The sequence below is a fragment of the Felis catus genome, chromosome D1 (assembly GCF_018350175.1).
Source record: "Felis catus isolate Fca126 chromosome D1, F.catus_Fca126_mat1.0, whole genome shotgun sequence".
In the NCBI taxonomy this organism is placed as follows: Eukaryota; Metazoa; Chordata; class Mammalia; order Carnivora; family Felidae; genus Felis; species Felis catus.
The window spans coordinates 113,834,205-113,851,327 of NC_058377.1; the positions used below are offsets into that span (position 1 = coordinate 113,834,205).

Genomic DNA, 17,123 nt, shown 5'->3' on the forward strand with positions numbered 1-17,123 from the left:
ACCCTCCCAAAGCCAAGCTCTCCCACCCCAACCTGGCTTCAGAGCCGACCCAGGCGGCGGGGGACCGCTCACGGCGGGGGCGGGGGGCAAAGACCCCAGCTGAGGCGGGGAACCGAGGGGCACGTGGGCCGCAGGGTGGGGGACAGATGTGGAAGCCGCCGGCAGAGCCGGGGTGGGGCGCCCCAGACCTGGGCCCAGGGCCCGGTCGTCTCCCGGGCCGACCCCGAAGGTGAGCGCCCCGTGTCTCACGGGCCCCCGGCCCGCGGGGTGACCACCCCATACTCCTGTCCTCCCAAGCCACCCCCCCGGCCCCCTCCTCCAGGCCCCCCCAGGGCCCCCCCCCACCTCCCGTCCAAGAGTCAGCACACGCTTAGTGGAGGGGAGCCTGCTAGCTTTATTCACAGGCCCCAGAAGGTGGGGGCAGCGAGGACAGAGACGTGGGGGGTGCCCGGGGATGGGTCTGGGGGCCGGGCGCTGCTCCGTGGGCTGCACGGGCCGAGGGTCTCTGCCTCCGGAAGCTTCCCTGGCTGCTTCACTTCCAGCGCCCGCCGACCTTGCCCTTGGGCTGGGCTCCGGCCTTCTTGCTACTGCAAACGGAAGCAAGCTGGTCTTGAGCGGCTGGGGAGGGGGTTGGGGCCCTGGCCTGGATCCTCCTCAGCGCCCCCCCCCCCCGGCAGCCCCCCGGCCCCGACAGCTCAGCCCACCCACCCAAGCCCCGGGCACACATTTCAAGCAATGGTGACTCACCTGCACTTGGCCCGGCTGGGCCTGGGCGCCTTGTGCCAGGACGGTTAGTGTGGTTAGTGGAGGGAACGGCGAGCCCAGGGCACCCCCCAACCCCTGCCAGGGGCTCGGGCTCCGGGGGGCCACCCTCAGGCAGACCGGAGCCTGCCAGGGAAGCTGTCTGGACAGATGGCTCTCACTGTCCCAGCTACTCTGGCCTGGAAAGAGCCTGCGCTGGGCGTCCCAGATCACAGCCTTCCTGAGACGGGACAGGCTGAGGACAGTCCCTTGTTCCCTGACCCCGGGCCAGCAGGCCAGGCCTCGTGGACTCGGGGCCTAGAAGGTCAGCGCCCTGCCGGATGGCGGTCCTTAGGAGCCTGCTGTGTCTGACTGACTTTGCACATCAGGCAGCCAGCAGGGAGCTGGATGCTGGGTCAAGGTCCCAGAAGCTGACGCTCCGGGGACAACTTCTGGCTGTGGCTTCAGGGGAGACCCTGGTGCCGGTGGCCATGCCCGTGGCCCGCGTCCTGCAGGGGCCAGCCTGAGAACCCTCACGCACATGCACGCACACACACAGGCACACACGGAAGGGCTCTCACGAGGCCTGCCACAACCCCCATGACAGAGCCCAGGGAGGAGGGTGTCCCCTTGGCCAGTCCCCTGGGGCGGAGGAGCCCAGCCCTGGGAGCAGCAAGGAGTCAGGGGCCGGTGGAGGAGGGAGAGAAACCCAACGGCAAGTGGTCCTGGGGACACTGCACTCCGTGGGGGTGTGAACGGGCTCAGTGATCAGACTGGGAGGTAAAACCCCAGCACAGGGGGCACTGGAGCGCCCACCCTGGGGGCGGCGGGCTCCTCCAGGCCTTTCCTGGCGTCTGTGGGCATGGGTCCCACGGACCTCGGGTGATTTTGCAGACGGAGGGCTCACCGTCTGAAGAAACGGGGGCCAGGGAGGCCTGCAGCCAAGCAGGTCGCATCTGGAGCAACGCTCGGCTGGGGAGTCGGGGTGGCGGCCCAGGACGGCCCAAATCCCCAGGCGGCCTCCTCCCGGGGCTCTGGGGTGAGGAAGGGCCAGAGGAGGCTGCAGGCCTGGGGGTGCGGGTTCCAGACACGCGGGCGCCAGTGGCCCACCAGTTAGTGTTGTTACCGTCGAGGGCGGCGGCCCCCGGGACCGGCTGAAAGCGCCGGGCCCCGGTCAGGGGGGCGGCAGCCAGCCAGCCCCCTGGCACCGTGTGCCCGGCACAGAGCGACGGGCAGGGGGGGGTTACTCACTGCTTCTGGGCCTGATCGATGCGGCTCCTGAGGTTGGTGATCTGTGAAGAATACGGGTGGCTTACCTGGCAGTTCGAGCAGGGCCGGGCCGGTGGCCCTCTTCACCTGAGGCCTTGCTGCCTTACTGCGCCCTGGCTCCTCTGCTCGGAAGGCAGCGGCCCTCGGCCCCGGGGCTCGTGCCTCTGACTTACTTTGGGCGGCCTGAGCTGGAGACCTGGGCTGAGACACACGCAGCCGCTCTGGAGCCGGCCACTTACCTGCGGGCCTGCGGCAGGATGCGGGGCGGGGGCGTGGGGAGGGAGGCGAGCCTTGCGGAGCCCCCGACTCCGGTCGGAGCCGGCCCTCTCGCTCCCTCCTCCTGACCGCCCGGAGAGGCTTGGCTGGGGCGGGCAAGGCCCTTCCCCGCCTGCCGGCAAGGGCGGCAGGGCGACCTCGGAAGCCTCGGGCTGCAGGTGGTGGGGAGGAGGTGGGGTCGGGAGGCCGGCCTCCGTCCCCGTGCCCTCCGCTGCCATCCTCCACGAACCAGGCTTGCCATGCGAGAGGCTCACCGTGCATCGCACACCACGAGCCCGGTCCAGGGTGGACCCTGGCTACTTACAACTTGGCCAGCATCTCCACTCTGGCCCGCATGTTCATGATCTAGAAAGACCGAGATGGTTAGCGGGCTGGGTGGGTGGCTGAGGCTTCGGGGCCCTGCCGCGTGCTGGGCTAGCCCAGGCGGGGGCCCTCGTGGCTCTTCCGGCCCCTGGGGACCCACTGCGGGTCACTCACAGGTGTGTCGGGAGGCACTGGGTGCCCGACTCGACTCCCTGGACCCCGAGGGGGGCCATGAGCGGGTGAAGCCCCCCTCCTTCACGCCGGGCCTCCCGGAGGAACGTCAGGAGAGGACGGCGGTGTCCCTGACCCTGGGCGCGGAAGGGACACGGGTGCTCCGCGGACGGCCCCGGTGCCCCTCCTCCTTCTAGGAGAGGTGAGGAAACTGAGAAGGACCAGGCAAATTGCCCTACGGCGCGGCTCCCGAGAAGGGGCCGCATTCCCAGTCACCGGACGCCCGCTTTCCTGGCGGCCTGTGCCGACAGCCGTGGGAGATGCCCCTGGGGTGTGCGCCGTCTCCCGCCAGGGACCCTGGAGGACAGCGGACGGCGGGGACCATGCCGCTGATGGTGAAGCTGGTGGGGTCACGTGTGCACAGGGCAGGTTAGCTCCCAGCCACCAGGACGGCGCTCCCTCCCCACGGCTGGAGGGGCGTCAGGGAGACAGAATCTGCACAGGGCCACTGTTCCGAGTTGTGAACCCCGCCCAGGCGGCTCTAGGCAGCCACCCTGCCGGGGACTCAGTCCCAGACCCCTTTCCCAGCTGCTGGAGGGGGTGCGCGCCCTCCTGCCTGCACTGACCCGAGGAGGTGACAGCTTGGGGACCTGAGCCTGGGCCTCCCCAGGGGATCCCAGGAGGCCACCCTGGTGCTAGAGGAAATTGTGCTATACTGGGGCGAGCTGTCCACCGGCTCCGGGCGATTCGGAGCCTGGACCCCGAGGCCCCTCTGCCCTCCGCTCCTCTCGTGGCCCTCAGAGCGAGGCCGACCGCTTGGGACACAGAGGCGGCCCCAGAGGGTGCCTGCGGCCAGGCCCCGTGAGGACGGCCCTCCTGGGCGTCCCGGGCGCCGAGGCCGCGGGGGTGCAGGGAGGTGGCCGCCCCGGGACCCGAGGGCCAAGGTGTCCGCACTCACGTCATATTTCTGGCGCTTCAGCTTCTCGCCAAACTCGAACTTGTCGATCTCCAGTTGGTACAGGGTGTCCCAGAGTTCCTTGGCCTTGTCCCTGGGAAGGCGGCAAAGGCGCGGCGGGGCCTGTGAGCGCCGGAAGGCGGGACGCAGGCCACCCGCCGTCGCCCTCGGGTCGCCAGGGAGAGCCAGCGCCCCGCCCCCTCCCGGCCCCACCTCAGCTTATCTTCGCTGAGATGGTCGATGTTGAGCGGCTTGCGCCTCTCTGCCAGAACCTTCTTCTTCATCTCCCGGGCCGTCTGCTTCTTGCCTCTCTTCTGGTCGGCCTGAGGGGACACGGCAGAGGGGCCCGGCCTCAGGAGGGGCGCGCCGCCCCCCGACAGGAGGCCGGTCCGCGCCGCGGCTCCGAGGGCCCGCGCTCACCTTGGCCAGGTAGCTGCTGTAGTTGGCGCCCATGGAGGACAGGGCCTTCTTCTTCTTCAGGTCGTCCTCCGCTCTCCTCTTGGCGTCCTCCTCCTCCCTCCGGGCTTTCTCTTCCTGCAGAGACCCCGTCCCCGAGGCCTCAGTGCCGGGCTTCGAGGACCCGCCCGCGCAGGACAGGGGGAGCCCGGCCGGGGGCCCCGGTCACCGGCGGGCGCGGGGTCCGGGGCGGGGAAGGGGCCCCCGGCTCACCGCCAGCCGGTTCTGGCGCTCCCGCTCCTTCTCGGCCCGGATCCTCTGCTGCTCGGCTCGCTCCGCACGGCGCTTCTCCTGTGGCGGGAGGAGCAGGTCAACCTCGCCTCGCCAGCCCCAGCGCCCCCTCCCCGGGGCGACCGCCCGCCCCCGCCTCCCCCCAGAAGGGCCCCGACTCACGATTCTCTCCTTGAGAGCGATCAGCTCCTCCTCCTCCTTCTTCCGAGCCTCAAAGTGGCTGTCGATGAGAGCCTGCAGCTCCATGAGGTCCTTGTTCTGACGCTTCTTCTGGATGTCCTGTGGGTGGAAGAGGCCCCTCGTCTCCAGCTCCTCCCGCCTGACCCCCCCCCCCCCTGCGCGGCAGGCGGCCCCTTCCCATGCTCCGGCAGGGGCGCCCTGTCTCCTCTGGCCAACACGAGGGTGGCCAGGGACGTTTTGCCCTCACCGTGTTCCCATGGCCATTGCCCTCCTGAGGCCCAAAGGCGACCTGATCCCTGAGCCCCAGGGTAGGAATTTTGCCCTCCCTGTGGGTAAATCGGGGCCCCGCAAAGCCCTGAGGTCATCAGCACTCCTGGGATGGACTGGCTCTGACTTGGCCCCGTTATCATCCTCAGAGATGTTCCACATGGGCCAGACAGAGGGGAAACTGGTGAGTGAGGTAGTTTATTGAATAGACAGATGGATGGGTGGGTGAAAGGATGGATGGGTGGATGGATGGGTGGATGGATGAGTGAATGGATGGTTGGATGGGTAGATGGATGGTGGACAGATGGGTGGTTGGATGGGTGGATGGATGAGTGAATGGATGAATGATGGGTGAATGTATGGTTGGAGGGATGGGTAGATGGATGAGTGAATGGATGGATGATGGGTGAATATATAGTTGGATGGATGGGTAGACGGATGATGGACAGATGGTTGGATGGATGGGTGGATGGATGAGTGAATGGATGAATGATGGGTGAATGTATGGTTGGAGGGATAGGTGGATGGATGAGTGAATGGATGGATGGATGGGTAGATGGATGGTGGACAGATGGATTGACAGATGGGTGGATGGATGGGTGGGTGGATGGGAGAGGAGGGAAGAGAGATGCTTGACACTGTGGGAGTTTCTTTTGGTCCAGAAATAAATTAAGGCAGAGTTTCCTGGAACCAGGAGGTTCTGGCTCTGGCTGCTTGAGAGCAGATGACCTTCCCAGGCCTTGTCTGTAGGCTGAAAGCTGGGGGGTCTGAGAATGGAGGCCATATTGATCCGGGTCCCATAAACTTACATCGAAGTCCACTTTCTCCCCTTCCGGGATCTTAGGAGCAGTGAGTCTGAAGAAGAGAGAGGCTTGTGAGCAGGGGTAGGTAGAGACCTACCAGGGGTCTGGCCCTCCCACCCTTCGCCCTGGGTGACAGCTGAGGACAAGTGTGTGTGTCCTGGTCAGGCGTGTAACCCACTGTCCCCAGAGCAGCCTGACCCCTTTGAGAAGAGTTCAGCCTCTTTGCGTCCCTCTGTTTTGCCAACATCTGGACATCGAAAGGGCTGTTTCACCCCCGTCTGTCCAGGAAGGGCACTCTCTCCTTCTTTCTCAAACAAAGAAGTACAGGCAGGCCAGACCAGACACAGGCTGGCCACTGCAGACCCCTGACGGGCGTTGGCCTCTGTGGTCGGGAACAGCCATCCTGACCCTTTATGTGTCTCCGGCCCCTCTTTAAACTGTCTTCCTGGGGACCCAAAGAAAGGGGGCTGGACAGAAAGCAGTTTGAGGAAGAAACGAGGCCCTCGGATCCCGGGCCCTGCCCCCAGTGCTTTCCAGATGGAGCAAAGAGTTACGACAACAACAACAGTTGTTTAAAACAAGCCACAGAAGAGAGTGGGTCTGAATATGGACCCAAATGCTGGAACAGGAGAGGGTTTTCTAAGCTCGGCAGCACCAGAAGGTCCCGCTAAGGGAAAGATGGCCAGACGACTCCATGCAAATGAAAAACTTATGTATGTGAAAAAAAAGCAAAAATTGGAAGGGGGGGGGAGCCCAACCCAGACTAGAAAAATATTTTCAGCGAGTACAGAGAAGACTTATATCCTTGTGCAAACCGATGGCTGAGAAAACGTGCAGACGCCTTTGCCGTTAGATAAATGGGCAGAAGGTGCACGATGCCAGGTCTCGGTAAGAAAGACGGCCAGTGAGGCGGTGCGCGGGAGAGGCTCTCCCGGAGTAATCGGAGGCATGGGGGCAGAAGCGGCCCCGAGAGGCCCTCCTCATCCATCAGTGTCCCCGGGCGCGGCAGCGTGGGGCACAGACCCGCTCACGTCCACGTCGGAGCCCGCGCTGGCACGGCCCCCGTGGAAAGCAATTTGGCAACGGACGTCAAAAGCCTGAAAGACGTTCATACTCTTTGACCCAGTAATTCTAGTTCTGGGAATGTGGCCTAGGGAAATAACCCGAAAGACAGAAAACACTTTCCACCCAGCGTTATTTATGGTAGTAAAATATTGGGGGAAGCCTTAATGTCCCGCAGAAGGCGAACGGTTCCAGAAATTATGGTTTGTCCAATTGATGGAATATTATGTGGCCATTCAAAATATTTAAGAAGGCTATGTAAAAACATGGAAAAATACTTATGAATAGTGCTAAAATTTAAAAAAGCAGAATTGAAGTTTGTATAGACAGTGCGATGTTTGAAAAACGGCTCAGAGTTTAAATCTTTTTTTCCGAGCCCTACGCATGGAAAGAGTAGGAAGAAGTAAGGCTTTTATTCTTTTCTGCCTTTTCCCGCAGTCTGGCTGGCGGGCGGGGAGAGTTATAGATGATTTTCTTTCTTCGTTGGACTTTTACGTATTTTCCAAATTTTCTTTAATGAGGTGTTTTATTTTCATAATGAAAACACAAACATTTTTTCAAAGCTAGAAAATATCTTGTGACCCGGCAGCTTTATTTAAAATAGCAGAAAAATAAAGTGCAGTGGGTGGAAATATGCTGGCTGTACCCGGAGCGCGCCGCAGCCCCCCGGACCCCAGAGCGCTCCCCAGGTGGGCGCGAACCCCGGGCACGTGCTGGTGAAGACTTGGGTTAAAAAAACAAATCCCTGAAATACTCACAAGCAGGTCAAAGGAGGGAAAGACCATCCAGACCAGGACGATGGCTCCCCAGAGGCCCCAGTGGGGGCGGTGGGTCCACTCGCGGTTTTCTTCTGAAGGGGCCACGGGGCAAGACCCTCCCTCCAGCCCCTCTCAAGGGTGCCTCACGTCTAGGGCCGGGAGAACCCCACCGCAGGCCGCGCGCAGTGGGCGCCGGGGAGCAAGAGGGGAGCTCCGCTGTGCCTCCCTCTCTCTGCCTTGTCTCCCCCGACCCCCTGTTCCCCGTCCTCCCTTGGCCCCCCAGCCTCCTCTTACAGAAAGCCTTCCTTGCCCACACTGGACGATTGGGTGGGGACGCCCCACCGTACCCCCAGCGATCGTCTCTGCTCCCCGCCTGGGGGGAAGGCACCAAATAACCCCATTGTCATCAAGGACCTTCACCAGATGTCTAGAGCTTTAAACACCCAACCAGGGAGCAAAGAAGCAGCCACCTTCTCGAAGGGGTTTGGGGTTTCGTCCCCCACAGAGCCCAAAGGCGTTGTCTTCCACGGGACCCCGGTTTCCCAGGTGCCCCCTGCCTCCGGCCCACCCTGGTGTCCAGCCCTGCCCGGGCCCCACACTCACCTGGGTCTCGGTTTCTCCTCTGGACACCGCGGCGCCGGCATGGGGAGAGGGGAGAGAGACCGGATGAGCCCGGTGGCCTGCTCCTGCCCACAGGCCCCTTGGGGCCACCCGGCTGGGGGCTGGGGGCTCCTGCCTGGACGCCCGCCTGCCTCTCCCCCTCCAGCCGAGCCTACCACCCATATGCCTGCCCGCCAGCAGCAAGAGAAAGTCCCTGTGGGGTCCCAGGAGGAGAGCTCGGGCGTGTGGACCAGGATGTGGCACGGGAGGGGGAACGAGGGAGGAAGGAGGGAACGGACTCCAGGGGCACGGCGTCCTCGGGGGATCGAGGAGGAAGAGAGGAGGCACCCCCTGTCCAGGCGCCCGGTCCCCTCTGACCACCCCACCTCTGTGCCGGGCAGAAATAGGAACTGGACAGCGTGTGCGAGGCCCGGGCAGCCGTGCCCCACGGTGGACGCCACGCGAGCAGCCGGCCTGGCCGTCGGGAGGAAGACAGACAGGCGGGCGAAGGAGAGGGGTACAGGCCCAGTGTGTCCTCTCTAAGGGTCCGGCCAGGGGCCCTTGCCTCCCTCACCCTCCCTCTGCTCCTCTGGGGAGGCGGGGGCCGAGGGTACGGGGGCCGTGGGGCCCGACGCCAGCCAGGGACAGCACCCGGACCCCACCAGTGCCCTGGCTGTCTGGGGACCCGACGCAGGAGCTGAGGGCGGCCGTGATGGGGAGGCCTGGTGGTGAGCGGACGTCCCCGGCAGGCTGAGCCCCTAGCTTCTCTGAGTCTGTCCACCGGGGCCGGCAGAGCCCATCTGGGAAAGCTGAGACCCTCCCTAACTTGGGAGCCTTGCAGCTGAGGGTGGGTGCTTCGGGGGGCCTGCCGTGGGGCCATCCACGCTGAGATCTCCAGTCCCCATGCTACCCCCCTCCCCGACCTGCCTGCCTGGGCCTGGCTGCCCTCCCGCGGGGGCTGCTTCCTTTGGCCACCCCGTCCCCCGCCTCCGGCCTCGGGGAGGTCCTGGCTGGCGGGGACACAGCCTGGGGTCTGCAGATGTCTAACAGTTGCCTGACCCTTGTGCCTCGCTGTCCGCTCTGGGCCCTTCAGAGAGATGAAGGGTCCACCGTACTGCCTTCAGCCTACACGACCCAGAGAGGCCGGGCTGAGAACTCGGCTTTGACCACCTGCTCCCCTGCCTGTGCCCTTGGCCGACCAGGGGTGGGGGTGGGGAGTCTGGCTGCACGTGCACTTGGCGTACCCCCAAGTGTCCCCCTCGGCTTGGGCTCACCCGGGGTGCTTAGGAGCCTGCCACACACCCACAAACAGCATCCCTGTGGGGGGCTGAGAGCGTGGGGGAAACTGGGTGGGAGGAGGGGGTGCTTTGGGAGCAGGAAACTGACCAAGGGGCAGAAGGAAGAGGAAGGGGTGACTCTGAGCTGTCTGCCTTCTCTGGGGGCCCAGCTGGAGAGGTCCCGGGGCTGCCCCCCAGAGCTAGGGGGACTGTGCTGCAAAGCTCCCCCAGGTAGAGCCCCCCCCACCCCGCTCCCACTTGCCTGTTTGACTCTCCGTCTCAAGGTGGGTCCCAGGGTGACCTGGTGACCTCTAGCCCCTGCAGGACTGCTCCCCAGACCCCTGTACCTGGGCAGCCCAGCATCTGCCCACCAAGCCCGGGGTCAGCACCCCTCACCGCCCCCCACCCTGGGCAGCCTCTCTGAGGCCGGAGAAGGGAAGACGTGCTCAGGGTTGTGCTCAGGGTTCAGGCCCAGCCAGGAGGCCCCCGCAGCCCCGCCGAGGGGAGGGACTGCAGACAGCTCGGGCCCCTGACTCGAACCCGTGTCTCCCTGGCCTCCACCCCGGCTCGCCACCCCCCCCCCGGGGGCCTTCTCCCGCCAAGGGTGTGTCTGGCCCCGACTCAGGTGCTGGGTGGGATGTGGGACCTGATTGCACGCGAGGCCCCCGGCTGTTCCAGGTCACCGCCATCCTGCCTGGGGCCCCAGCCTGACTTTCCGCTTCACCCCATGTGGCCGCCCACCCTCCCCTCGACCTCACCCCTCCTGACGCCCCCTCTCTGATGTGCTCTCTGGGGCAGGGCGAGGCTCTGTCCTGTCTCTCCCGCTCTGCTCTTCTCCACCAGAACCTGTCGGGTCCAGAGGGTCCTAGTGGACCTCGGCATCCTCTTCTGGGGGCCAGCGCCCCGCCGTGGGCTCTGCCCTCGGGCTCCGGCTGGCCACCCCCACCTGCCTGCCGGGTGCCCGGGAAGGTCCTCATCCCCGCAACCCCGGAATGCTGTCCGCCAGGGGGCCAGGAGGAAGCCTGTGGCCACCAGTCAGTCTTACCGGAGCCAGCACCCAGGACCTAACCTTTCCCACCTTGTCCTCAGCCCATGGGAAGGAGGCGGGAGCCGGGCCGCAAGTGGGGGAGGGCGGGGATGGGGGGGCAGGGGCAGGGCATACCTTCTTGGACTTCCTCTGCGCGAGCAGCAGAACGGCACCGTGGGGGAGGGGGAGAGAGAAGATCAGCTGTGAGCCTCGGCAAAGGCTGAGGGGGACAGGGGTGAGGGGTGGCGGGGCCCAGCAGAACCACACTGTGAGTAGGTTACTCGGCCCCTGGGCGCCCGGCCACACCCGCACGTGGTCACGCGTGTGCACAGGCACCCACACGGGACTGAAGTCATGGCACATACCTGGTTCATGAACTTCTAGGTTAGGGAGGGCCACGGAACAAGAGGCAACACCACGCGTGGGTCAGAGGTCAAAGGAGGAAGGATCCCAGGTTAATGGAAACACCGGTCGCCACTCGGGGGGCGGGGGGTCAGCGGCCGAGGCCAAGGGGCGGGGAGCGTGCGGGAAGCCAGCGAGACACCGTCAGCGTTCATGGGCACTGCCGCCCCCCACCTCCCCGATCCTGTCCCTGCCTCGCTGATCTGCCGGGAGCAGGGCTCAGGGTGGAGTGGCAGACCCCTGGTTGTGGGGGACCCTGGGGTCCCCGCCTGTCCTCTGCCCCCCGGGAAGGGCTGACGCGGGCTGGCAGCCTCTGGCTGTGGCCTGGTAAGGTAGCAGCGTGAGTCCTGAGGGCAGGGCCTGTAGCCCAGGGGTCACCCCTCCCTCCGGCCTCAGAGCAGGGCACCCACCGCCCCGTTGTCTAGCCTCCGAGGGACACGCTCGGCTGCTCAGCCCGCCCATCCGGGCACAGGGTCCCCTACCCTGCCGCTGTGCACCTGGATCCTGAAGAGGGGCCCATGGGGCATGGCGGAGGGGTGGCCAGGGAGTGACAGTGTCCCTGCTGGGGGATGATGGGCTGTTCCTCCATCATCCTGCACTCACTCGCCCTCTGGCTTGGGCCCCGACCCGGTCAAGGGGTCACATGGCCGTGGGCTCTCGGTTACCCACCCTCAGGGGAGGGATATTTCCAGGGACGGTGAGGCCAGGCCTCCACTGACCCGGTCTCCCTGTGCCGGGGCCTGAGGCCCATCCGCAGCCCTGCCTCTCACAGGATGCGTGGCCCCGGGGACCCCCCTCTCTGGTTAAGCGTTGGCCAAGGTTAGTGGGTGATGTTAGGGCCACATGTGGGAGTCCTCTGCTGGCTGGCACCTCGCTGCCTCCCCGCCCTCTCCCCCGCCCTGCGTGGGCTCCAGCCAGACCCGGGCCCCACATGGGGACCAGAAGTCCTGTGTCTTCGTACCTTCTTTATGGACTTCTGCGGGTGGAGGGGCGCCGGGCGTGCAGGCGGCGGGAGGAGAGAGGAGAGGTTAGGCCAAGAGCACACGGCACGTCCTTAGGGGGTGGGGACACGCGGGGGGCAGAAGGGCTGAGGGTGTCATGGGGGCCGGGCTCCTGGACCCCACTTACCTTCCTCCTGGGCCTCTTCTGAGGTGGGAGCCGCGGGACAGGAGGGAGAGAGGGAACAAGGACAGTCATTAGAGGGGAGCATGAGCAGTGGCGGGAGGGGGCCCTTGGGGAGAAGGGGCAGTGGGTGCTCCAGGCTGGAGGTGGTGAGCCCGGCAGACCTGGGCCTGGACTCTGCCTCTGTCCCGTGAGCACCCTCGCGCCCTTTGCTGCCTCCTTGGGGTCTTGGGACCGCGGCCACCCGTCTGCCCCGACACGGGGGTGTCTGTGTGGGAGGGTTTTGGCAGAAATGGGGGCAGGGGAGCCTTCGCTGGGGAAGGGGCAGTTCCCCAGGACCAAGGGGCAGTTCCCCAGGACCATGCGTCCCACTCAGAGAGGAGTCTTTCCACCTTTTTGGCACAAAAAGAAACATTTTGCTTACGTTGTTAGGGTAGCGAAGTGTTTTCAAAACATGTTCAAAACATAGAACATAGCACCCAGAGCGCCTCACGGCCCAGCCTGGTGAGGGTGCGGGGACGCCTCCCGCACGGCTCCCAGGTGCCGCGGCACCCCTTTGTTCCGCACCCGCCCAGGCACGACCGCGGGCCTCCCCCCCAGACACCAGCCCAAGCGAGGGAGGGGGCTCCAGATCGGCCCGAAGCTTATGCCCCAAGGTGGGGATGCTGAGAGAGACAGGGACACAGAGACAGAGAGAGAGACAGAGGCAGAGAGAGGGAGAGACAGAGACAGACAGAGTCAGACGAAGAGAGTGAGGGACAGAGACGGAGACACGGGGACAGAGACGGAGACAGAGAGAGGGACAAGCAGGGTCCGCATCACCCGGCCCTTGATGTCGGTGAGGGTGAGTCTTAACCGGCACGTGCCAGCTCAGTCCCTGCAGCACCACGGGGATGTGCAGGAACGAAGGATTTTCTATTAGTGGATTAAGAGACCGGAGGTCAGCAGGGACGTCGGAGAGTAGTTAATGATGAGACACACAGTTAACCGACGGACGGATGAGGCCGAGCCGCAAGCAGAGGTTCTGAGCTAAGGGGCGGCGGGGCCGCTGGGTCGGGGTGGGGGGCGTGCGGGGCTCCCAGAGTTACCTTCTTCCTCGTAGTGCTCTGCAATGGGGTAGAACACAGGGGCCGTGTCAGCGGGGGGCGGGGGGCCCGGAGCCAGCTGCCCCAGCCCCGGAACCCTGAGGATGGGGACCGGGGGTCCCTGGGCCCCGAGGAGGCCGCCAGCTCCAGGGGAGAAAAGCCCGCAGGGCTGGGGGGTCTGGTGCTGGGGCACCCAGGTCCTGCTGGGTGAGCTTGAAGGGGCGGCTAGGGCCTGGGACCCCCTCCCGGACGCCGCCCGGAGAGCCAGCGGGACAGGCTGGGCATACGGGGGCAGGGTTTTCATGTGACCACATCTCGGGGACATGACCTTGGAGAAAGAGGGGTCCCAGCCGCAGGGGCGGGAGTGGGGAGCCCATGTTCAGAGGGGGGTCGGTCTAGCACCCGCCGCGGACCGTGACGCTTCTTGGGGTTCCCCGCCAGGGGTCCCCAAGGACAGCCACGTTGTCAACAGTTGGACGGGCCTGCCTCAAGTGTGAGATTTCCGTCTGGGGTGGACGCAGAGAGGAGACCGTTTGACACTTACCCTCCACCTGCTCACTGTTGGGGGTAGAGGGTAAGAAAGAGAGAAGGGGTGGGGGGGGAGAGAGAGAGAGAACAGGTGAGGTGGGCTTTCACTCAGCGGCTCGTAACAAACACCAGCAGGTCCTCTGGCCTCTGAACACAGCTCAGGTCCAGGGGCCCACACGGGGCGGGCAGCTACTCAGACTGGTACTCACACTTCCTCGTCCGACATGGTGGGAGGGTTGTTTCTGTGGGGGGGGGGGGGACCAATACGAGAGTCAGGAAGGCCTTGGTCTAGGAGTGCTGGCGTGGGCGCGCGCTGGGCTCTTAGGGCTGGGGGTGTGAGGGGACGTCCAAGGACAGGGTGGAGGCCAAGTGTCCGGCCTTGGGCGGGCCTCCTCCCCAGGCCCCCACAGCCCTCCTCGCCGGACTCTGCTCCCACCCTGCCCCCCTTCCTGCCCCGGCTCCAGCCTGGAGCTTGGAATCGCAGAGTTGGACGGGATGCTGGAAGGTCGTGGCGTCCACCCCCACCCAGGGCCGACATCCTCTGTAGAGCACTCCCCGAGGAGGGGCGTCTAGGCTGCTTTGGACAGCAGGGAAACCCTGCTGACGTGGACTCAAAACCCGCTTCGTGATGGGCTGTGCCTTTGGGCCGAGGTCAGGGGGCTCCCTAGGAGCCCCTAGATTACAGAGCCCAGCTCCCCCAGTGTGTGTGCCCGGCCCCCGCCATCCCTGTGACAGCCTCTCCTGGTGTGAGCTCCAAGCTCCCTTCCCCCACTGATGCTTTCCTGCAGGGGCCCCACGTCTTCCTTCTGGGGTGCCCTGGGCACCCCCAGGGCCCTGTGCAGCCCCCTCTCTCCAAATCACAAGAACGTACGAGCCGTTCCGTCTCCTCGTCTCCCCACCTCCCCCCGAGCTCACGGGGACAGGATCTGGCCGCGGCCGCGTGCCCCCAGCCCGGGGCCCGAGCGCGAACGGAGTGGAGGCCCCATCTGGCTGGCCCTCCCCGGCCTGCTTTCCCAGGCCCCTCGGACGCTCTTGAATTTGTCAATGTCTGCAGGGAAGCTCACGTGTGCAGGTGCGGCCCGCGCCAGGCCAGTGCGCTCAGGGACCCTCTTTCCGTGAGCTGGCCGCCGCACACGCCTGAGGCGGCCCGGGGCCTGGGAACGCTCTGAGCAGCTGTATCACACTGTTGGCCCGGGGTTTTAAAACACAAAGTTCATGACAACATATCACAGCTTAGTGGAAGACAATAGCCGTGCCCCCCCAGGGAGCTGCGTATAAGAAAACACAAGCTCATCATCCGAGGAGGCCTGAGCATCACAGCGCTAAGGTGGGAACAGTTTTCCGAAGCCTCTGTCAAGAATGTTAATTTTCCCAGAGCAATTTAAGCTCCGTGCAGAATTAACCCACAGATCGCTGCTCCCCCCACCCCAGCCCGGGGAAGCGCGTGGCTCCGGTTACAGCCTCCCGCCTCGTGTACGGCTGGGGTCTCCCCCTGCTCCCGGGCCCCGTCTCTCCCCGTGGGCCCTGTCCTCAGCACCCCAGCCCGCCGGGGGCCACTCTCTAGGATGGGAGGCTCCATGAGAGCCCGGGGCCTCGCCCTGCTGGCCCCCCCTCGACCCGGCCAGGGCCCTACACCTGTCGGCAGCCTCAAGCGGGGGCTGGTGTGGCCTGAGCCCAGGGGCCGGTTATTTTTAAGGAGCCAGTGGCAGCTGAGGTGTCCAGAAATAGGCACCCAAATTAGCCAAGACACCTCTGCCCAGAAACCCAAGACGCTGGGAGGGGGGCTGAGAGGGCAGCCGCGGAGCTCAGGTCTCCTTCTGGCCAGCTCCCCGCCAGCCCCCGCAGGTGTCCCAGGCCCGCCTGACCTCCTGCATCTTGTCTTCCTGCCTTCTGGGCTGGTGTCCAAGGGGGTGCCCAGGAGGACCCCCGTATCCCCAGGCAGGGTGCCCGCAAGCCCCTGGCAAAGTCTCACTCTCCCGGGAGAAGCAGACGCTTCTCCCGCATCCTGCCCCTCTGGCCAGGGGAGCCCTGAAGGACACATCACAGGGCTGCTCTGTCCCCTCACCTCACTGTCTGTCGGGGCCAAGGTGGGGGGTGCCAGAGGGCAGGGACGGCACTTCGACAGCTGGGAAGGAAGCCCATCCCTCAGCGGGGGCGACAGTGAAAATAGCCCCTGAGGTCAGACCTCCTTGGAGACGCATACCCCCTTCCCTCCTTCCCAGGTGACGAGATGGGGTGGGAAAGGTGGGAGGCCCTGTCCTCACTGGCTGTGGGCCCCCCGCCGCGTCACCACTCCCCGGCTGGGCCCCCACCGTATCCTGCAGTGGCTCTTGGCCCGGCCTCCCCCGGTGGCTGAGGACACCAGCGGGTGCGGGCGCCCGGTCTGGGCGAAGTCAGGAGGGCAGTTGAGCCCACGGCATGGGGCAGGGGGAGGCCGGAGGGCAAGGAGCAGGGGCGGGGCCCTGGGGAGCATGCCCTCCACCCTGCGAGGACAGAGGCCCAGGTCCCCACTGCGCCCCCTGCCTGGGCCCGTCCACCCCTGTCCTTGACCTCTGGGAGGTGCCCCTGGGGCTGCGAGGGTCCTGGCCTCCCCTCCTCACGGAGCTGCCCCTGGGGATGAATTACACAAGCCCCCCGACGTGTTCGTCTCTACAAATGCCAGGATTGGAGGCAATGAGGGGGGTGATTGAGGACAAGAACTCCCGGCTTGTGCGAGGGGCTGGCCTTGGTGCCCTCAGCTTATTGGAGTCCCCGGGGAAAGGCCCAGATGGGCCAGGGCTGGGGGGGGGGGGGCAGGACCAGGCGCCCGGGGGCCCTCGGGGCGGTGGGCAGCGCCCTTCCTGGGCACCTCTGTCCAGCCCTCTGCCCCGTTCCTTCCAGGGAGCCCCCACCTTCCTCCTCGGGCCACCCCGGCTGTCGCGTTCCCGTTCAGAGTGGCTTCCCCCACGTCCAGAGAGCATCACCCTCTGCGCCAGCACCCTTGGGACCCTGGGCTGTCTTCGTGGGCTCTCCAGGCCGCCACGCTCGGAGCTGAGACATGTGCGAACACGACGGCCTGGCCCTCTCAGCACCCCGGGACCCAAGACGTGCCTCAAATGCCGGGCCGGCCCCGCCCAGCCCTGGGCCATACCGACCTGTGGCTGAGTCTGGAGAGAAGGGTTAGAGCTCCCTGTGGACAGGACCGGCTCAGGCACTGCCCGCTCAGCTCACGCCTTCATGTTATAGTGACATTTGATCTTTCCCAGCAGCCCATTGGCCAGGGGCTGGGTGGCCGGGCATGTGGGGCAGGCGGGAAGGGGCCGTGCCCACGCAGGCCCCTTACCAAGTATAGGAACAACAGAGGAGGAGGCCTGAGGAGGCGCGGATGTGGGGGACGTGTCTGGAGACGGAGGCAAGGTCCACCCTCCTCCCCGGGAAGTGTCAGCTTCTATTTTTACTCCCCCGACAGCGGGCACATTCTTGATGGGCTGAGGAGGGGTGACGGGAGGGACGGGGTGGCCCCAGGGACGCAGCCAAGGCCCTCTCTGGGCCAGGCTGCTGTGGGGTCCCAGACGGGGGCCCCGACTCCCCCAGTCCAGCTGCCCCCCGCCCCCCACGGTGTCTGGGGCGT

General features: G+C 65.5%; 1 protein-coding gene across 10 annotated transcripts; it reads right to left on the reverse strand.

Moving 5' to 3' along the window:
* Positions 1-374: 374 nt before the first annotated feature.
* TNNT3 (troponin T3, fast skeletal type) lies at positions 375-16,743 on the reverse strand. 10 transcript variants are annotated; one of them, XM_006937640.5, is made up of 17 exons: positions 16,648-16,743; positions 13,723-13,755; positions 13,530-13,543; positions 12,989-13,006; positions 11,907-11,924; positions 11,740-11,754; positions 10,742-10,753; positions 10,512-10,526; positions 8,076-8,094; positions 5,659-5,704; positions 4,565-4,681; positions 4,385-4,462; positions 4,136-4,249; positions 3,929-4,038; positions 3,719-3,809; positions 1,993-2,033; positions 375-587 (listed from the first exon to the last, which is right to left on the reverse strand). In XM_006937640.5, the coding sequence occupies exons 2-17, from the start codon at positions 13,737-13,739 to the stop codon at positions 533-535; spliced, it is 780 nt and encodes a 259-aa protein (XP_006937702.2). In that variant the 5' UTR covers positions 13,740-13,755; positions 16,648-16,743; the 3' UTR covers positions 375-532. The 10 variants fall into 10 exon arrangements, with proteins under 10 accessions (XP_006937702.2, XP_006937701.2, XP_011285377.2 ...); XM_006937639.5 differs by having other exon boundaries at positions 10,742-10,756; XM_011287075.4 differs by lacking the exon at positions 1,993-2,033 and adding an exon at positions 2,591-2,631 and having other exon boundaries at positions 10,742-10,756.
* Positions 16,744-17,123: the final 380 nt, after the last annotated feature.